This window comes from Aplidium turbinatum, chromosome 7 (genome assembly GCF_918807975.1).
Source record: "Aplidium turbinatum chromosome 7, kaAplTurb1.1, whole genome shotgun sequence".
NCBI classification, from domain to species: Eukaryota; Metazoa; Chordata; class Ascidiacea; order Aplousobranchia; family Polyclinidae; genus Aplidium; species Aplidium turbinatum.
In genome coordinates, this window is record NC_137478.1 from 2,182,779 (window position 1) to 2,205,352 (window position 22,574).

General features: G+C 36.4%; 2 protein-coding genes across 2 annotated transcripts in view; both read right to left on the bottom strand.

Moving 5' to 3' along the window:
- Positions 1-19: 19 nt before the first annotated feature.
- LOC145774499 (uncharacterized) lies at positions 20-8,833 on the bottom strand. The gene is made up of 6 exons (XM_082585757.1): positions 8,697-8,833; positions 6,559-6,717; positions 5,919-6,200; positions 3,713-4,013; positions 2,678-2,935; positions 20-1,935 (listed from the first exon to the last, which is right to left on the bottom strand). Exons 1-6 carry the CDS (start codon positions 8,780-8,782, stop codon positions 1,618-1,620), a joined length of 1,404 nt encoding a protein of 467 aa, XP_082441883.1. The 5' UTR covers positions 8,783-8,833; the 3' UTR covers positions 20-1,617.
- Positions 8,834-16,058: 7,225 nt separating this feature from the next.
- LOC145774500 (discoidin domain-containing receptor 2-like) overlaps positions 16,059-22,574 on the bottom strand; it is a 33,472-nt gene continuing 26,956 nt past the window's right edge. The window contains exons 16-22 of the mRNA XM_082585758.1: positions 21,461-21,621; positions 20,864-21,004; positions 20,561-20,641; positions 19,905-20,096; positions 19,256-19,490; positions 18,728-18,877; positions 16,059-18,434 (exon numbers count right to left, since the gene is read on the bottom strand). Of these exons, the coding sequence (XP_082441884.1) occupies positions 18,225-18,434; positions 18,728-18,877; positions 19,256-19,490; positions 19,905-20,096; positions 20,561-20,641; positions 20,864-21,004; positions 21,461-21,621 (1,170 nt within the window). The 3' untranslated portion in view covers positions 16,059-18,224. The remainder of the gene's footprint in view (positions 18,435-18,727; positions 18,878-19,255; positions 19,491-19,904; positions 20,097-20,560; positions 20,642-20,863; positions 21,005-21,460; positions 21,622-22,574) is intronic.

A 22,574-nucleotide genomic window follows, 5' to 3' on the forward strand; every position in this document is an offset into this window, starting at 1 on the left:
AGTGCAGATCACAAGCATGCCACTTTAAAACGTTTATTTTTCATCAATTGTGGGTGTGGAATTATAGCCTGCCACGACTTGTCAAAGGAAAAGTTAATGTGTAAAACAGGGGTCGGCAACCTAGTGTACTACTCGCCAAGGAAAATCATCCGGCCCTCAGCCCCTTCAAACATTAGGGTATTATATGGCTCGGCCTGTGGTATATTATAATCGAATGGGAGAAGTGCTTTTTCATTAATCATTTTGGTAGGCCCATGTCTTTGATTTGCAGTGTTTGTGTTTCTGTGAACAAGGAATTCAACATAAAGCGCCATTATGATATAAAATATATTATTTTTTCTAAGTTAATGGGTCAAACAAGGAACAACAAAAATAGCTTAAAACAGTAAAGTTCTTTTACAAAGGAAAGGAAAACCAATGCATCAGAAAATTATTTTTCTAGCTACAAAGCAGCACAATTAGTAGCAAAAGACAAGAAGTCATTGAGCTGATGGCGAGTTTGGGAAAAGATGTATAATGGATGTTATTGAAAAGTCCAGAGAAAAAAAAATATTTTTTCAGATGTAAGTCTTTCAGTATGAGCCGTAACTCGACGAAAAGAGATATCTTAGAACGTAAAATCTACCAAAAAGATTATTGTGGATCTACAGTTCTTAATAGCGATAGATGAGAGCACAGACACGACAGATAGGCCTACGGCTAAGCTGGCATTACTTGTGCGTGGAGTAAACAAAGATTTTGATGTTGAACAATTATTTCAGATGTGCCTGTCAAGGATATTACTGCAAGAGCCGGTATTTTAAAAGCATTCTGTCAACGCCTTGAAGTTATGACTCTGAATCTATCAAAACTGGTATTAGTAGGTTACGGCCCGCCAAGGCCATGTAAAGTTTGGCTTTGGCCCGCTGTTAAAAAAATGTTGCCGACCCCTGGTGTAAAGCGACAATACTGAGAGAATCATATATGAAATAAAAAGGCTGTCGAGGATAGTTTTTTGGGGCATTAATAAAAAAGAACATTATGAGCCTATTTCAGTGCAAATACATAGTGTGCCATGGTCATGAGTGTGCGGATAATACTTTCTCAGTTGACACAAACGGACAATTTTCTATGCAAGAGGTTGGCTTTTGTTTCCAACATTTCACAAATGTTTCACAAATTAACATTTCACAAACAGCTAAACATTATCATTCATGTTGCATAACCTAACAAATCCATCTTTCATTTGAAAAAATCTTGTTGGGAACAAAACGAACGGCTCGCCAGCGCTTTCAGGTGTTCGTTTTGACCTGACTGTTGTGTAATAGCTGGTCGAGACCTTCCAGTGAAAACATATTTCAACAGAAAACAGCTGTAACTGAGAACAGTATGGTCAAGATAAGGTAGTAGCCTACGGATAGAGCTCAAAGACCAAAACTGCTGGTGAACCTTGCCGTTCATACCACACTTGGCCAATGCAAATTAAAAGGATGTGGGTGACTTTTGTCTACGACTGTTTTATAACTTAGAAAAAAAAACAAGGCAACAGCTGTCGTTTTTGTCAAAGTCACCAATAACGAATGCATGCACTGGTACTAAAACTGAAATTATTTTCCAAATTTTTGATGCGATTCATCTCTATGCCTGAGCAGCACTCGACTGTTTGGCCGGAGTCCACCTTTGACTGCTTGTAGTTGAAGTTTTTCTTTCCCCCTTTTGTTGTTTACGGGACTTGCACCATAGAAACGAAACAATAGCAATAACAAGGAGAACTCCTATGACGCACACACTCGCAATAAGTGCAGTCTTATTGTACCAAGGTCCACATGTTTTGTTGTACTCTGTAGGCGTGACGTCTAATACCTTTGAACCAATCAAATCCTTCGGTGAAGAACACGTGATCAGGTTAATGTCGTAGAAATGTTTTTGGGTTTGATTAACTGCAGTTAAAAATGTCTGCAAAGCAAAACAATGCATCGGGATGTGATCAGATAGAACTAGGTAAATATTGGTATTTTCTGTGCAATTCCAACAATAATCAACAACCCAATGGATTGAACGATGTAGCAAAGACGGTGGTGGTATGGAAATACTTTACCAACCGGTTATCTCATTCACTAGCAGAATGCTATATTGATCTGATACAAATGCAGTGGCACATTGGCTGGTATAAGCTTTTTACTATCCGGTTTGCAAAAGTCACTATAACTTCAAGAACAGGTTCGTACGAGCCGGTTGATTTCCATCATTGGATAAAAGGAAGGTTGTACGCAGACAGAAAAATCCGTCATTTTTACATTGATTTAACGTCTGCAATCTAAAAATGACGGATTGTGCTGTCTGAATATGTGTTATAAGAAGAAGACCAAGCGAGCATAATTTTGAGTATAAATTTGAACATTGTGCACAAAAAATTAATGTTTTACTTTTTGAAACAAAGCCAACTGAACAGTTCAGCCATACTGTACCTTCAGAACTGTTATCAAATCATCCACATGTCTGAGAATCTGGTTAGTTAACAGCCTAATAAATAAATCTTAATGAAGACTTTTCACCAGATCAAAATAACTTTTGCAACTGTCCAAGCTGAATCCAGATCCAGGAGGTTTATATAACATTCAGCAAGGAATATTTCCATTACACAAAGAAGCGAATGTAAAATGTAAATTAATTTTTTTATTTGAACATTACATCTCACCTCAAGAGAGCAATCACAATTCCAAGGATTCCCTCCAGCCCACATATAAAGATTCTGATTGGTTAATATGTTAATTGTGTCTCCGTCTAACCAGGACAAGCTACAGTTGTCCATGGAAAGTCTATAAACTGAGTGACGAAACGTATTGAACGCATTTTTTGAAATTGAAGTCAATTGTCTGTTTTCGGTCAAATATAATCCCAGAAGACCAGATATATTTCGAAACATTCTGTCATCAACCTTTGAAAGTCTATTGTACTGTAAAATATCAAAAAACAAAAAAAAATAAATGAGATTATTCGCTGAGCATTTTATTTAAATACACAAAATGAGAACATTGTGAAATAAGCTTTATTTTCATGTCAAAACTGTCTAAAACACGACGTTTAACACCAATGGAATGATGTATTGTCAATTATTGTCTGTTTTACACTCCACTGAAAACGAGTTATAAAAAATTAGATACTTGAAATGAATAGTCTAACTTAAGCCTACATATTTTTTGCATCTCAAAATAATAAAAGACGATGCGATAACAGCAAAGTAGACTACAGCGAAACAACAGGTTAGGCTGCTTCACAACCGTTCAGCATAAATACGTTGGAGGATGAAGCAGTGTGTTTGAAACATTGTGAAAACTAAACTTCATTTCACAAACAAAATTGAATCAGTGTTATCAAAGTAACCTTTTTTTGACGATCGCGTAAAGGATGAAACAGGCTGTGAAGGTTACTTTGATAGTAGTGATTCAATTTAATTGAATTAGCTTTTCTTAGCATTGCGCTTGTCATTGAGCACTTTTGTGGTATTCATACCATTTATCGTATGAATTAATCAGACATGTTGATTGACAAAAGGTTTGAATAAAACGTACAGTTGATAACTTTGCAGTAGCCTACATTAGTTAGTAGTAAAGGTACAAAATATTGTAATCTTTCAGCTTGCATTAGTCGACCACAATGCATGTTATGGACAAGTATTGTTTACATTATACAAAAAACCATTGTTATGAAACAACTACTGTAGGCTACTTACCGACAGGTCCAGCCATGCTAAAGATGTTGCTCCAGCGAATGCGCCTTCTTCTATGGTCTCTATTGCATTTTCATTGACAAACAGTTCATAAAGTGTCGCAGCATCGTCCAGCGGTCCTTTTGTCAGAGCATCTATGTTTCCACCAGTAGCGTATATTTGACGAGTCGTACTCGCTATCTTCGGAAGCTTGTCCAATTGATTCTCGCCGTAGTCAATCAAATACATGTCAGTTGCTTCAGCACCAAGAGAGTCTGGAATCGACCGAAGTTGGTTTCCAGATAGACCAACATACAAAAGTTTACTATAATAAAAAATACAAGATTTGAAATAATGATAATAGCCCGTATGCATTACAAAAAATACAGTTACTACTCATTAAGAACCTGTTTCACCTTTTTAGGATCATTAGAAGGAACTTATTCAAATAGAATATTCACTTGATTTTATTACATCTTATATCAAATAGATTATCTTATTTAAATAGGAACTTTCTGATGATCCTAATAACGTGAAACAGGCTGTTGTTAAGGTTTTTAATGAGTAGAAATTGAATTTGATATAATTTGCTCTACTTGGCTTTTTTGCTTAGCTTTGAGCACTTTTTGTAGTATTAATAGCATTTATTGTATAATATATATCCAGGGTTAAACGGACATGGACCCCAAATTAAGGACAACCAAAAAATTAAATTTTCGTACGAAACGAAAGTTTTTGAACAAATCTTTGCATTTATAGAAGCCATGACATATCACATTCCATATTTTTTGCCAGAAACAATCTGTTTCAGCAACTGCTTGCTAGAAAATACTTCGTGCACCCCAGGTCTGAGTTTACCTTTACCTGCAGCAGGATTTTAACTGTCCTATCACTAAGTCTGTTCCTTTCCTTGATCAACTGAGCCGAAACAAGAAATAACCGTCGCTCCACGAAAGCATTACTGACCGGAAGGGAGAAGATGATGGTACCCAGCTTGTAGAGCAACAGAAAAGAGTCGTCTTCAATAAAGATCTTCATCCACTTGTCTTCAGGTTTATCTTTGTCGGCTGCATATCCGAGTGGTGAGAGCCCTAGAACGGCAATCGAAAGGACGGCGGTTCGACATCGCTCAAGAGCATCCAGCTGTGTCTTTGGCACGACGCTTAAAGGCATGCCTGAAGGTGGACACGAAGATTGACTTCCTTGCCTCCCGTCCACTTACTCTAAATCTTCAACTACCGGGTGTAAGCCTGGATTCAACAAACAGGTTCATCTTTGCTGAACACATCATCAGGAATCTTCTTGAGCAGAGCATTAACAGCCGAGACCTCATCGAACAACTCATCATTCATTACCATTGGCGGATCAATTTGCTTCGCCCACGCCTTAATTTCCTCGTACTCAATTGTTTGATCTCTTAGCAGGGACCACTTGAAGTACTTTGGATGCTTCTCAAATCGATATCACTTTTTGATATACCGTATTCCATAAAATATTGAAACTTTGTAATTGTTGAAAAAAAGACAAAATAATACAATTTCGGTAAAGAGGTCACTTTCTTCAACCACAGACATATACAACCAAGCAACCACACGGCATTTAACATAATCCATTAAAATTGAACATAAAGTATAAGCTACAAACGTTTTCGGCCATACACGCGTTAGCCCTTATCAAGTAACAAAAAATAACTGCTTATCATATCTACAATGAAAATGAATAACTGATCTAAACACTGAATTGAAAAACGAAATGCAAAATGAAACGGCATGTGCCTTTCTCCTATGCTCTTTTAATGGATTATGTTAAATGCCGTGTGGTTGCTTGGTTGTATATGTCTGTGGTTGAAGACAAAATAAGGACTCAAGTTAAAAACAACGACAATGAATGTTTTTTAAGACATTATTGTCACTTAAAGTAATGACAAATCTTAGAAATAAATACAGTATGGCAACCCTGTATATATATTAGAAATGTAATGCAAGTCCAATATGTATCTTGTCGCACATGTGAGGTCAAAATATTCTAACACTTTCAGTTTTTCATTGATCAGTTTCAATATCAGTTTCTCTGCTTAGTGAACCCACAAAAAAATAAAACTGAAGAATCCCCAACAGCATTTGCTGGCCTGGCTACATACTGTACAAGTACAAGCAAACATAAAACAAATAATTAACATAAACAAACACAATAAACAACAACAATCATAAATACCAAACAGAAAAATGACCTTAAATTCTTGAAGGCAGAATCGTCGACTGAGTTTAAATTGTTGCTGCAGAAAGAGACTTGAACCAACTCCTCAAAGTCCCGAAGCAATCTCGCGCTGATTGTTGTCAGTTTATTATCGTTCAAATTCAAAACCTTCACGCTTGTCATCCCAGCAAATACGTCATCAGGCAGCGTAGTAATTTCATTTTGGTTCAATGTCAGGTACTTCAGCGTGCCAGTAGTCGCGATGAAAGCTGTTTCGTCTACGTCGGAAATGACGTTCCGGTGCAAGTACAGGAACCTGAAATTATAGCGTAGTAAGTACGTCATAATACATGTTCTTCTTATGTCGTGTTATGACACAGAAGAGTAGTGAAAACTTATAGAATTTTCCATTTTACTTGTTACAAGAATAACTTTATAAATTATTTTGTATTTCAGCCAAAAGGGTGAATGATATTGTCGAGGTTGAGTGAAACTGCTTGCTGCTTAACCCATGGAACATAAGAATAACTTGTTATGCTGTAAAATATTTTTTTTAATATTATTATAATGCTTATTAATTAACTTCCATATAACTCGTTTTGACGCCTATGACGCTAACCGTCGATTGTTAATAAGCTAGGTTGCTAATCCATGTTCTTGTAAATTGTACTCACTCTAGTTTCACAAGCGACTGAAATGCGTTCTTTGGTAAAGTTGTGATTTGATTATTCTGGAGGAACAACTCAGTTGTGTTTGCGGGTATTCCATGTGGAATGGCAACAAGGTCTCTGCGCGCACAATCCACTATCCATGAGCCTGCTCCTCCAAAGCAACTGAACAAAAATACAATCGCGGTCATATCCAGACTTAGGCTCAGTGGTTGAAGATGTAGATTAAGCGGACAATAAGGCAAGTAAGCCAACCACCATGTCCACCTTTGGACATGCCAATTTGGACAATTTAAGTGTCCTGCCAAAGACAAAGCCACATGTTCTTGAGCGGTATCGAACTGTGGGGCCCCTTTGAGTGCTGTACCAGGGCTGTCACCGCTTAAGAGCAGCAAGCAATTAGCAGTGGCAAAGACAATACAACAAAGTCTTGAATTTCTCAGAACCAAACCATAACTCAGAGGTTTCAGATTCGAATCCCATCTAGGCATGTCAATGGTTTGATGATTTATCCACCCACTGAGAAAACTTTTCCTGGCAGGGGTGTCTACTTGCCAAGGTTTTAAACCAAAGATTCAAGCACGGCCACCGCAGCCCGTTGTTGTCATTCATATGAAACAGGGAATTTTTGACCAGCAGAATAGTAAAACTTAAAGTATTCTTTTTGCTCGGTAATCAAGTGCGCGGACCGCAGAGGTCAGCTTTTCTTTTAGGAAGGAAATATCCCAGACAGCAAAATGCTTCAATTTAACGTTGCAGACATTCAACGTCTGTAGACGTCGAATCAATGTAAAAATGGTGGATTTTGCTTTCTGAGATATGACAGTTTGACACCGCGCCTGCGCGACGCTCAGACGAACGTCTGTTTGACACTCATCGAAAACAAGCGATTGTGTCTTTGGAGAGACACTTATTGAAACAGCTGAAGGCGAAGATAAAGATTGATTTCAATACCATTTTGTCTTTAAATCTTATAAGTAGAATTAGTAGAATATAAGTAGAAATAAGTATAATCGATCTAACAAAGTTAAGAAGCTTAAATACTTGTGTTACGGCTGCGTGATCCTCCGCTCCTTGCGTATTTTTTAATGTTTGTGTTTTATCCGGCAACCCTGTTTTTCTTATCTTTCTAAAATGTGGCCAGTTTGAAAACACTTAAAAGAAAGCTTGGTACTAAGTTTAAGTCGTCATTAGTGAAAATGAATAGTTGTATGTTGTCCTTATTAAGTCGATCGGAACTGCCACAAGGAAATCTGTACTTGAATTGGTATGTAATTTCACATTTATCTGTTGTATACTATCTGCATTGCTGTGTTACTTGTCCTGGTATCTAGTGTGTTGTGCTCAATCTGTGCTGTGCAAGTACACAAATTTAATAGTAAACCTGGTCTAATCAAATACTATGCTGTTGGGCTCATATCCGGCATACCCTTTATGTTGTAGTTTGTGTGTAATGTTATTTGGTGTTTGATGCATAGGGTAGCCTATCATTATTAACATGCCCTGATATAATTTGTCATCTGCCCTATGGTTACTTAGATTTGTTGAAGCCTGAGTCCATTGGTAAATGTTGTTGTAGATTGTTCGTTTGGAAGAAATTCAGTTTTCTCTTTGGGTCTTGGTTTCGCCAACGTCAGGTACATACTTTGTGCGATTTGGTTTACCGTATTTAGATGCAAATGATGTCGTAAGAACAAGACAATTAAGAATAGCAGCATACATTGTATGAACATTTGGTTTATTATGTGCGAGTGTAAATATGTGTGTAGGTTAGGCACCTGTCTAAGTCTCGTTTGTTTATTGCAGTTATCGTCAGTCTTCGCCTTGACATCAATCAATATACACAACAATTCAATTGGCGTGGTTGTACATTGGAGTCCAGAGGAGGCTGTCGCATTAAAAACCTATACTGACAGGCTGGTAAACTGCTGACGCTGTCAAAGCAACTGATGTTAGCCACAACTTGCATGAAAATAATACTAGCTAGTTAGTGATTGACTGTGTTTGATTGGTTACAAATTATAGCAACAACTTAGTGGCCAGTTACTCTCAGTTTTACAAGTAATGAGTGTTTCACTTTTGATACATTACAAGACTTAATAAAGTTTAAAGAAGCAATAACCTAGCATTCCATGAATGATCACCTGCATTCCTGAGGGCAGCAATCCACCGCTGACAACCAACATGACGTCATGAAGAGGAACACAAGAGAGATCAATGAAGTGCCCATTTCAAATAATATTCTTCAAACTTCAAACTATCTTTGAACCGACTATGTTATAATTCTAGGTGCTTTGCTCATTAAAAAATTGAAACATCATTATTAAAGACGCAATTTGTCTTTGGCATGACAAATTAAATTTGGGTCATGTAAGAAGCTAACGCTGCAGGACGCAATGTTTCGATATCTTTGGATTTCTTTATTTGTGATATTCACACTGATCAAAACATAGTCATAAAAACAAATGAAGCAGAAATACAGATTTACTTAAATCAACCATCACAACACACGAAGCAGCAACAAATCACCTTTCTTTCAAGATAAGCTTTTCAGCATTTTACAGACTAGTTCTTTAGTTAAGCAACTTACTGCATATAACCGAAAATTTGTTGGGAGCAGTTTCAAAATTTAATGATGCGTGTGGATAATTTACAAAGTAAAAGAAAACGTTCTTCTTATAAGTTTGTTTAAAAATTAAAATTTCTCAAGGCTTTCAGGGCTCATTACATAACCTCATCATCTAGCTTTGAGCTAAGGAAACTTTTGTGTTTGAATTCCTCAAATTCTATGGGAATATTGAGGTTCATGAACCGTTATCAAAATATGTTTTTAACCTTTCAGCATTCTCGTGGTACTTGATAAGAATTAATAACAATTGGAATTCTGTAGTCACATTACAAATCTCTGTTCACACAAACATCACTGCATGGTTTGTTGCGTCGCTATGATTGACTGACTAACATGGCATCGGACATGCCCTTAAAGAAATTCTCACTTGTTTAACACTCGCAAAGAAGAAGATTAGTATTCTAAGCTTTAGTGATCAAGATATTACATTTCCTTTTGTAACTTTATCGTAACAAACGTTAGAGGTAAAAAAAACTAAGAAATTTTATATTGTCTCGATATTGAACAAACATAGAAACATCGAGGACTTGCAACAAAACTCGCTCTGCCTAGGTTTTAATTTGACAACAAAATCTGCAATAATAATTCCTAAAGTAATAAGAATTATATTTCCGGAACTTTGAGCATTGTTACCGGTTTCACCACTAAAATCTGCAGTTAGAAATTTAAAAAACTTTAACGCAAGAAAGTAAAAACACGTTACAGAAATTCAAAACAATTTTGATTAATTAAAGTTGCAAAACTGTAATTTTGCCGTCAAACCCTTTGTTACTTTGCTTTAAATTTTTTATAATTTATCAGTTTTCATTTCAACTTATATCACAGAACAGCCAAAAATTTCTTATAGACTACCAACTACCACAAAACTGCTTCTCTACAAAAGTTACACCGTCGCAATTGAACCAAATATAAATAACTCGATTGATTTATTTATATCTGGTTAAACATGGTTGAGTTAAATATCTGGTTGAGTTAAATAAGCAAAATATTTGCAACATTTCAAAATACTTTGATTTTGAAGAGCTTAGCTTGAGTCTGGCTATATAGTTCCATAAGATACCCAGTTACAGCGCTGAAGTTGTATCAGCTTTACTGTTGTAATATTTACATTATTGTAGTAGGCATCACATCACGCCATATGGATAAGCACGTAACAACCGGAAGTATAACTTGTATATTTTTGGGTAAATAGATAAATGATGATCCTTATGCTTGTTCAATATTCAATAAAATCAAAACTTTACAAATTTAAAGATTATCTTTTTCCCAACTTGATATAACTGAATGGAATGATTCTCGTCCGAAACATTTCTGACTGAAGTAGAACAGAGAAAGAGAAATATCTATACAGGGTGGGCCAAAAGTAAGCTTACAGTTATTAAACCTTTTTTGTGTGCTGTTTTCTGTTTCTTTTCTGTTAAACAGTTTCTGTGTAAGATATAACAAGCATTCTTGAAATTTAAAAGTACCCACATGGAAACAATAAATTTACTTTTAGACCCAAACCCTACTTTTTATATCTGTAAGCCTACTTTTGGCCCACCCTGTATTTTTCAATCAGATTTATAATACAGTAGATTTAGTATAATTTGTCAGTTCGCATGATTTGCCACATTATTTGTCACATTTGAATTTGCTCTATTTTTCAAAATGGCGTTAAAAACTCGCATTGGCTGATAATTACAATAGAACACAGCAGCACACCCATGATTAGTTAGTGTTTTAAGGTATTGTGGCGATCCCCGCTGCACAATAAAAAAAAAAGAAGTAAATTATTTTCTGGCAACGCTGTCAAAAATAAAATGACTGAGTATTCCTGCCTCGTTTTTTCCTTCTTTTCTTGGTGTACTGGTGCTCTGAGTGAATATGTTTTATCTGGGATTCTGGTGGGAGGAAAAACAAAAGAAATGAAGCTGAAGCATCCCGGAAATTTGAAGTGAACCAAAGAAAAGACAAAGTTGGAGTTGTAATTTACTTTTGGGCAGAGTTGAATTCTAGTAAAATTGTATCTGTACCGTAATTAGTAACTCTAGTTAAATTGTATCTGTACCGTAATTAATAACTCTAGTTAAATTGTATCTGTACCGTAATTGATTCAGTAAACATATTCTGTCATTAACGTATTCTGTCATTCGTAGTTGTCCATAGAATAGGTTGAAGAATTTAAGTCGGGAGCCCTTCTGGTGGTCAGATCGCAAATAGGATAACCCTCTCATAGTTAAAATCCGCAGTATTTTATATCAACCGCAGCCAAGCAATAACAAACTCAATTTCTCAGCGATATTTCTTAAAGGGCTTGTAACTATTTTTAATTTGCATAAATTGCCTGTCGGCTGCTTTTCATGCTGGTGAAAGCGTATGCAACAAGACATTCCAGAGTGCGTAGGTTCGATACCACCCCAGGGCGCACTGCTGTTTCTTGGCTAGACAATGGCTGAAAGTGGACACGAAAATCTGCGTTCCTGCCTTCCATCCATTCAGTGCAAACCTTCTACTACAATACATAGGCCTGGAGAAGATAATTAATTTTCGTATTATTGTAATCTGGAAGTAAGTCGGTCATGTTCCTTTCATTGAAACTGGTAAGCCCGACACAATCTGACTGACCCTCCACTGACACAGATTATTTAACAAAGTTGTAGTATAAAAATAGTTTCCTTCGCTAATTAAACATGGTTATACAAACTTTGCTTTTGTACTGAAAAAAATGTCTAAAAGCGTTAATTAGCTAATTACATCTATACTGACTTCGAAGTGAGCTCTCCAAATCAACTCAAACTCTCTTGTAATATCACGTACACGACATGTTTTTCGGTGTTCTGAAGGCCCTTACCAACAAACAGCGACAAGTTTTGTTGTTGTTGAATCAATGTAATCTCAATCAAAATTCTTGCTCTTTAGGCAAAAGTTTATGTCAAAAAATTAAAACGGCAAATTGTCTCTTGAATACTTGCACAAAGATTAGGTTTGTTATTTTTACTGATTAGATTGGCTGATTTTCTTTGTGTTCAAACACGTTTGATGCTGCAAGTCAGTTCAAAGTTAATTTCCTTCACAATGCATGACCTTTGTTCTAATTCATCAGGCCGGATTTCATTGGTTCAGCGTCAGTAGACGTTTGAATCATATTAAAAAGATTAACTTTGCAAGATGGAAAAACTTTCCCCTGCAAACACAAGCTGTTTGGTTTGTATCAATCCTACGTTTGCTGACGTTAAATGATAAGAAAATAATATAAGATTGCCAGATCAGGAATTTCTTCCCGGAATTTGGTAAAGTTTTGAAAAATGTAAAGGTCGTTGAAGACAAAAATTAAAAATTGAGGTGTCCCAAGGTGTCAAAAGCAGCGGAAAATTATTTCGAAAAAAAAAGAAGACTGTTTTGTTTTTATTGGGATCACCCTCCCCTTGGCAAAACCGGAAGGTTAGTGAAACTGTTTGGAGACGATAGGTTTCGTTTGGGGAATTTGAGGACCAACCGTAGGGAATTTCATCATCAACTTCTGGCAACACTGTTTGGAAGACTGTGTTGCTCTAAAGTACAATCATCAAGAGGTTGATTGATTTTCAAAACCATCTGAATCGAAACCCCTTTTCTTAACCTACCGGTTGCAAAGGTTGCTGGACTACCCTTTTTTCAACAGCACAATCGAAACCTTTGCAAGCCTTCTGGAACGCACAAGTCTTGACGAAAATCGAGAACACGCTTTTTTCTCTATCCACCATCTAATTATTGTAATATAGTACAATAAATGAGATTTTTCGCCACTTTAATTTTCAATCATTTTTTTTAAAGATACAACCTTACTAAATACTTTTTAGCTGAATGCCATGTGATCTGTTGGTTTGGAACACTCCACAATGCATTTTGTGGCTTCTACCTTTTACATGCTTTCTACTATGCTATGCTGCTCGTTTCGCTGTGATGTTGAGAATGAACACTAACTGAATTCACTTTTTCACTTTCACAAAAGTGACATAGCACAACAACAATTGGTCTTGTTGACGTAGCATCACGATTGGACCACAAACGCGATATTTTAACGTTGCTTATATGACGTCATTCGTTGAAGCATTGCAAAAATATAGAATTATTCAGCAGGGTGGGTGAGTTGCATCACGCTGAGAAATAAGTCATGGAAAAATAATTTTTACGATGGCAAAACTCCAAGTGCCTTAAAAATGTCCCAGCCAACAAAAGCTGTCTTTTTTATATCGTTTCAATGTCTCCAAACAATAAAGCAACTTCAAAAAATCACTTGTTTCTGACACAGACTCAAACAAACTTACATCAATACAACGTTTATTTTTCTCAAAAAATTAAACTCAAAAAATAAGAAATACAAACGTTTAGGTGATTAAAAAAACACTACTGCACTTCCAAAGTTTATGAGCATAATAAATTCAGCAGTAAACATCTGCGAGACCTACTTCCTTTGAAGTATTTAGAAGCAGTTAATTATTAATAGAAAATTATTAAAGTTACTTGTTGACTTATTTTTTTAATTTACCTTGAAAGACGAGCAAATATTTGATTGGTGTGTTATCATAACATAATATTGGCACAACGTTAAAATACGGGACTTCTCTCAGGACATTTTACTGAGGTGTAGGGTCTGGAGAAGAGATAATGATAGAAGTATCGTTTGTGAACGACACGTTTGCAATTCACCACAGAGAGCAAATATTTTATATTTGAAGGTAATTAGAACTTGGCAATGGCAAAACATTAAATTACGTAACATTATCCCAATAACTATATCTCAGTTTGTCAATTTTAGTATATTTAATTAGCGATGACCATATGTAGCATGATGTATTGGCATTGGTCGAAATGAGCTAGGTACAATAAGTGTGGTACTGACGACTGGTGAGGTACTGACGACGAATGACATACTGACGAAGCCAGCATAATGTTCAGATCACGGTGTCCATTGATGTACTTGCCTTTTCCCTCAACAACTAAACGCAATATGAAGAAACCGTGACGTATAAAAGAAGCGTATTTCCATCATTTGGTCAAAAATAATGTAATTAGCAAAAAAGAATCTTCCTTTCTACACAATTGAGTTTTTTCGAGGTTGTATTTTTCGATTTCCACAGCCACTTCGAAAACTTTCCATTTTCTACGTTGGTTAATCAAAAGTTCTTGAAGCACTGATGCAGGCTTGTCACAAAGGTTGGCAGTTTGAAGTTTCCACTTGTTAGTCGCAATTGAACTGAGGAAATGAACGGAACTGAATATTTTAGTATTGTCAGCTAGAACGTGTTTCATTCACAACAGTGAAATAAATTGAATGGCGCTTGTCAACTGAACACAGCCTGCCATCAACCAGGTATTGAGCCGGTAGTCAGGAAAAATCCTTAAGGAAAAAATCCATATAAACAATATCCATGCGGAAAATGTCTACCAGGAAAATATACATTCGGAAAATATCCTCTCTCTCGATAAATGATGATATTTTCCAGCAGGGAAATTTTCCGTATGGATACTTTTCATATCTATTTTTACCTACATTCATTGAGCCACAGTTTTATCTGTCAAAGTCTCGTTTCTGTTGATTCTATTGTTGGAACGATCTTCCAAAGTGGAAAGCTAAAAGACACTGACCAGTTCTTCCTCCAACGGGATATCAAGAACAACAAACATACAACCATGGTTATAAACAATTTGTGGTAATCTTTCGATTATTGGATTTCGCCTGGCAAGTGGAGGTTCCAACTAAGTGGTTGGGAAAAGCCAACAACTTCTCTTTCTATATAAGTTGAAACCACAGCATTTATCAAGAAATTCCTTTCCTGACGCAATAAAAGAGCATTTAATCTTTTACATTTTATAGGAATCTAACACGTGTTGCTTGTTCTTAGTAGTCCAAAGTTTTATTATTGTTTTTTTTTTTGCCTTATGCTTATGGACATGCCAGAAATCTAGATGTATGGAACCTTGTGACTGAATGGACAAAATGAGAAAAGGCAAGTTTGGTGTCCAGTTCAAAAAAGGAAGAATTCGTCTAAGTCGTCAGTTCGCTCTATTCGTCAAATTTATGTCGGTTCCGGTGCAATTCTTATAGTTTTAACTTGTTTGCATAGGTCGTCAGTTCGCCTAATTCTTCACTTCTTTTAATTCTATTTTGGGTGACAAATTACGCGAATTCTATTGTATACTATCCACTCGTCGTCTTTGTTGAAGCTTATTGGACGGAAGATTTATATTTTCATCACTTCAGTTGCCGCTGTTTCCAGGACTAGAACAAAATGATGCTGGAGAGCAGTCAGTTTTTGATTTCAACATCAAGAACTCGCAGGCTGTCTGCTCTGTTCAGTTCACTGAGGTTGGTGATCGATGCCCAAACAGTAAAATCCGTCATTTTCACATTGACTGCGCTTTTCTTGCCACGTCCACCCAAACACCTAAATCCATCATTTTTACATTGATTCAACGTCTGCAGACGTTGAATCAATGTAAAAATGATGGATTTAGGTGTTTGGGTGGACGTGGCAAGAAAAGCGCAGTGTTTAGTCCCGTAATATAGCGTTCCCAACGGAAAGACATAGATGCCACTATATTGATGCAAGTATGAGCTGAAAAGCTTGACATTCGTTCGAGGACAGTGGAAACTCACGCACTCTTGTTTTGGTAGGGACGGGCCTATAGGACGGTATTGACGTTGGAAATAAAGGAATGAAACTTGGTTGTCTTCGGTATCCATTATGCATGTCATAAAGTGTCTACCCAAACATACAACCGCGTGCGATAGTTGTCGCACCGACGTCCTTTCGATCCTGAATCAAGCATTCCCATCACTCATCAATTGGACTAATATCTAAACTCACTAAAGTCGTTCAATAACTTTTAAAGTATTTTATCAGTCCAATAATGCTTTGGCACGATTGTACAATGTATTGTGGGCCAGTAGTGGCAACGACCAATCATACAAAGAAATATGTGAAATGATAATACAAAACTTCTCAATGTCAGTAAATGCATTCAGCTCAAATACAAGCAATTCAAAGCAAGTAAGAAGTAACAGCTGCGAAAAAATTAAAAAGAAACCCTAAAATCAAACGATATAAGAATAACCACTTCACTACAAACTGTCACAAAGGAGCAAATTGTCTTTCTTTGTTAGCGTTATCATCCTTGTACCTTGCAGCAGAATACCAATGGCACTCACAGCTGCCTGGCCTTCGGTTCTAACAACAATTTGCACAATTAGAAACAAGCATCTTTAGAAGAAAAAAACGAAAGGTTATTGCAACTTTGTAAAGTAGGTTACACACTTAAAGTTTATCGTAAGACAAAGCTCTGTGTTACTTGCTTCAAGAAAAATAATTTTCCTCATAAAAACTTTTGTGAGTTAACTTCAAAAATAACTGTTAACTAGTTCGATTGGTTCTGAACTTTGTTCAGTAAATCATCATAGAAAATAAAGTAATCTTGCCAAGTTAAAAAATAATAAAATACAACCCAACATTAACATGGCGTCGATCCTTCAACAAAATATAAATAAAAATAACTTTGCTGACATCTAGTGTCTGTGAAAGGAGTCATGATTGGTCAACTGAAAACAAAAGATTAGATTTCCGATGTGTCGATTCGTTCTCTTGAACGTACAATCTGATACCACTTGAATATTGGGATGTTTCAACATAAAGCATCATAGAACCTCAATATGAATTGAGGTTTGACTTATTGGAAAGCGAAAAAATCGAATCTGGTTTAATTGACCTCAGAATGTTAGTTTTAGAAATAAATTTGTAAGTTGATTATTGGGATTAAATGGTTACCTCTAATGATGTTAGAATAGATAAACCTTTTGATGAACAAAAGCCTATATCGCTTTGTTTATCATTAAAACCTATATAGCTTGTTCTATCATTTATTGAATAAACATAATGCTGTGTGCTTACCAGATACTTTTTGTCTCGGTTAGCGTATTTCGTTGACAAGAAGTAACAGAAATTGTTGAAGAATGTACGTTTTCAAAACGTTTAATTGCAAGCAATGGAAACAGTGATAAAATAAAAATATGCAAACCGCAGTCAGCTGTGACAATGACAACAAAAGATCTTTCGTTTTGCATTATTTCGTAACAGCTTGGTTTCTAATGAGTTTACTGAAATAGTGGGTAAAAATGAAGCACTCATGAAATCCAAAATACGTTAAAAATTTATGTCCTTTTGATTAATTGGTTTGTAGAACACAATTTGAACCATATTTTGCATTGGCTTTGCCAGTTGCCAGAATAATGGTTCTAAACTTTAAAATCTAGTGTCATAAAAATATGGCAAGTATAACTTCTAAAATCTAAAAGTAATTGTAATTTAGACCATTTGTTTTGCAATTACAGTAATAATAATTACAATTACACAACAACAAAAAGTTTCAATTACAATTACATAAAACCATGTAATTAATTAATTTTATTCAATTGCAATTGCAATTGATCCAGCTCTGATATCCATAGTTGGCGCTGATCAGCTGCATTGCTGAGTGGTAAGCCTTGGAACGAAAGGGCGCCTGTTCAACACCACACAAGAACACGCGGCTGTGTCTATAAACGGACACTTACACATGTTTGAAGGTGGACACGAAAATTGGGTTCCTTAACTTCCCGTCTATTCATTTAAATATCTAAGTACCGGGGGAAGCTTAGTTCCAACAACGAGTTATACCCGGAATAAAAATAACAATGTTAACACAAGAAGATCAGTACCGTTTGTATCGAACATTACCACTTCAAGATTTTACGAGTTTGGTATTTCCAGGAATGCGTTAAATTTCAATTAATGATATCAAACAGGGAAACTAAAGTGGGAACTAATTTCATTAGCACTTTTGTTTAGATCTGATTTTTGCTCATTCCATTCACAGTATTATCTCCAACCAATGTTTAAAAAGATCAGCCTAAGCAAGAGTACAAATGTTCTTTATGGACATGCTTCTGCCTTGTGAATCCTCTGCAAAACTGGACGACTAAGTTATGCTGGTAGGCGCATTCCATTCAAAAATAATTCAACATCGTTGACTTTGTGGATGATTGTTATTGAGAAAGTCGAATTCTGGTCTTGGGAATCGGGGGTTTTACTTGGGGCTTTTTTGGTTTGGGGCTGGGTTTTACGGTTTGTTGTTTTTCCATCAAGTAACTATGGAGCTGGTGGAAAGTGGGCCGGTCCTCTGGATCTCTCTTCCAGCATTGACGGATCATGTTAAACATGGAGGCAGGACATCGTTTAGGACGCGGAAGGTAAATCTGAATAAAGGGAAAGTTAATCCGATATATTTGCTGCAACAGTGCTTCACGTAAGCTATGAGTTAGAACGCAATGCTTTTTTAATTGATGCGATTTATTATTGCGCTTTACTCTATTAGTGATAGAATTTATTTTCTGCAGTGTTACAACGTCTTTTTGTCTTTTATTCTAAGACACTGACCTATATGCGTCTTGCCAAACTGTTGTAAGGTGACAGCTATACCTTTCAAGTGTCAAAAAACTTCTCAAATTTAAGTAGAGATTTTTTTGATCACACAAACACAAGTACATACCCCTTGTCCAGTCTTTCTGAATATATGATGCAAGTTCTCAATTACTTGCTGGTTGTTCATTGCGGCATGGGGCTGGTACTTGCACACCGAGAACATCTCCCACAACGTCACACCAAATGCCCACACGTCACTGGCACTGCTAAACTTACCCTGGAAAAACATCTTGTTTAAGCATAATGCCTGACGATACGTCATACATTGTATGATCACTATCACAAACGACAACCCTATATTCTGTCACAGTATACGTACAAGTACGGTTCAAGTTACAGAGATTCAAAATATGTTCGACCATTCCTCAGAAAAGTTTCTAGAAATAAAACAGTTTCTAAGATTCCAAAAATCAGTTCATTAGCGAGTTTACGCAATTCTTGGGCCGAGAGGTTACTCTCAGGAAAGTTATCATTCATGAAAACATATTTGGTAACTCTGAACACACCTTACTGTCTGGGCTATTGATATTGATTGTAGCTAAAATACGAACAACTGTAGTTTGAAAACTTTACGACTGCAAACACCTGAACTTACCATAAGTACGCATTCCCAAGACATCCATCTGACGGGCAACACTGCTTTTCCCTGTATTCGGTAATAATCGCTCTGGTACATGTTCCGCGACATTCCGAAGTCCCCGATGCGGATAGAGAAGTCTGCTCCAACGAGGCAGTTCCTTGTCGCGAGATCGCGATGCACAAAATTTAGTGACGATAAATATTCCATTCCTGATGCTATCTGAGCCGCCATTGCTATGATACTTTCGTTCCTGAAAAATATTACATTAGAAGAGCATATACCTGAATCGTGACAAATTTCCCAACAAGGCACGGCCAGATAGCTTATTATTGTTTTTGGATGTAAAGTTACCAAGATGCCTGAGTTTGTTTTTTTTTGGTCACACTGTGTAGGCATCACTTTAGAGATATTTCTCGGTAACAGTTGCATTAAAGACTCAGCATAACGCTGAATTCATCAAGTCCATTCTTGTGTCCAACTTCAAACATGTCATAAACTTCTTTTCAACGACACAGCCTCATGCTCCCACCAGATTTCAAAACGACGCCCTCCAGAGCGTCCAGTCCAAAGATGACGATGATGATGAAATGTTGATGTTTGCTTTTACGGGTTAACAGAAAAGAATGTAACGAACATGATTGATACTGATGCATACAAAACTTACCCAATGACGTTTTTCCCAGGGACTGGTTTGATGTCGTCATCAAATGTCTGCAAGTACTGGTTGAGGTCACCATGCTTCATGTACTCTGTTATCATGGCGAACGGTTCGTCATTCGTGCAAACGGCGAGAAGTCGGACAATGTTCGGGTCCTGCAACTTTCCCATCACTCGAACTTCCTTCAAAAAGTCCTCTCTGGGAACAAGTGCAAACGATAGAGATGTATGGATAAAGAGAAGAAGTGGTTTAGTCTTTCCACACCAGCATCCTACATACTAACAACACTATTCAGTACCTAACACAAGCAACGATTATAAACATGACTACTTTGTTTGTTAGATTTTGGATACTCAAAGTCAGACGATTGCCCAGAAGTAGCCAAACTCGTAAAATCAGGAACATATAATAAATGAAATCTCCATTCCCTACGGAATTTTTTAATCAACATGTTTGAAACCTGTAATTTATACCCTGGTGTTATCAATGTTTGCCACATAGTCAAATTAGCTTCCTTGGCTTCACAGACAGCAAATCAGTCGCTTTTTATATTGATTCAACCTCTACTACAGACGTTGAATCAATGTAATAAGGGGATGATTTTCTGTTTGGATTATTTGGTCAATCAATCAAATCTCCTTCTGGTGTTGCAGTCTACTTACTTGGCATTATCGGAGGCACCTTTACGGAGCACTTTGACAGCAACTAGGATTGAGTCTTCTGAAGGGCATGATAATATGAAACTGAAACATAAAGGTAATTTATAAAAAAAAAATTGCAAATTTGCTGGATATCACAGAACTTCAAACGTCTTCCAAATAGAACGAAAATCTTAAATACAAATCCAGTCAGCAATTTAAATATTTTTTTACATTGATTTGACGTTTATAGACGTTGAATAAATGTAAAAACGACTAATTTTCTGCTGGTTAGAAGCCTATTGTGGAAAATAATTCAAGACTCACTCGTCATCGTTCAAGTCGCGGATGGATGCATCTGCCTTACAAAGATGAACTTCGCCGAATTGTCCCTCGCCCAACTTTTCCACAAACTCCAGCCGATCCCGTGGGAATTCAGGAGGAAGATCAGATGACACTAAGTTGAGGCTTGACAGCAAAGCTGAAAATACAAATGGAAACATAGTTTATTTCCTTGGAAAATCTGCTGCTTCTAGACCCAATGAAATCGTTCACTGATTGTTTTAATTCTACTTGTTTGGTCTAGTGATTCATTTGCCTTACTAAAGTTTTTTATGTTTAAGTGGCTGCCAACAAATGCGTTGCATTAGCGCTGAAAGTGGCAAGTACAAACTTTTGTTTAAGTCACTTGCGGTGCTACAGAGCTTTTTGACACAAATTTAGTTTTCCAGTTAGAACTAATTTGCAACAAAACAGCTGCAATATATAATTGTTAGGCTATCTAGTTTCGGTATTGTAATATCTTTGGCGTATCGTGAACAGAGCAACAGTAACACAGTAATCGTGTAAGTAAATCATCCAAGTTACATTACAAGGTAACCATAAAAAAACAAAAAAAATGATATGACTTTAAAGTATTTCCACGAACCATTTCTTTCCTCAGTCGTGGAATCCGTGTAGGATCCACTTGTCCCATGGAGCGTTGGCAAAGTCTTAGCTTTCTTTCCTTTATTCTTGCGTTGTTCTCGTTTGGGCGATGACCACGGAACAGAATAGATGTTACTCCCAGAAACACCCTGAAGAGGCTAAAAAAAAACAAGAATAATGACTTACTCGTTGCATAAAACAATATCAGAAAACGCGTTGAAGATAACTCCGGAATACCACTAAAGAGTGATTTTCAACCTTTTGTATTAATACACACTCGTTTAATTATGAAGCTTGTACGCCAAAACGCTTCTCAAGGTGGCCCTGAGTGAAAATTATATAAAACTATTCTAAAAAATTTTTGTTTAAGTTTTCCCACTTTTTGTAAAACTAACGCATTTACAAACGACAAAGAAGTATGTTGACCCTACTTTGGAAACCGTTGCATCAAACAAGGTATCAAAGCCATCCATGTAAATAACGGACATCCGCGGCTTCTACCAGATGTAAACACAAGCAACACGTAAATTAATGGAGTGATGTCATAATCCCGATGTCCAGGAACAAGCCTTCCTAATTGTGACCAAATCGATAACAGAACAACACGTCAAGACCAAACAAAAGACTGCTCCCAAAATCTTTTGTGCGTAATCACAAAAAAATCTTAAAAATTAAGTCCGAAAATTTAGCATCGACCACATATCAAAAGCGTTATTTTTACCATCAAGTCATGTACTGCTCATTTTCATTATCAAACATGCGCATCTTGTTAGCAGTGCGCATGTACTCGGCTACAAATATGAAACATTGTTATTATTAATTCCGCATCTCTGCAGCAAGCGATGTGAAAATGTCTTGCTAACATGTTGTTCTATATGTAGTCATTAATTTAATAAAGAAAGTGAAACATGATTCGAAACGATTATTTACTACAAATTTAATTAAAAAAATGTAACTTGTGTTGTTTTTTCTCAGGCATTGTGTACGTACAAGTTTCACTGAATACTACATTCCACATTTTGTTTAATTTTTTTAACGGTACAAGAAAGAAACAACCGCGATGCCACAATTACAAAGTTCGGAAACTCTTTACGGTCGATAACGAAAGCGT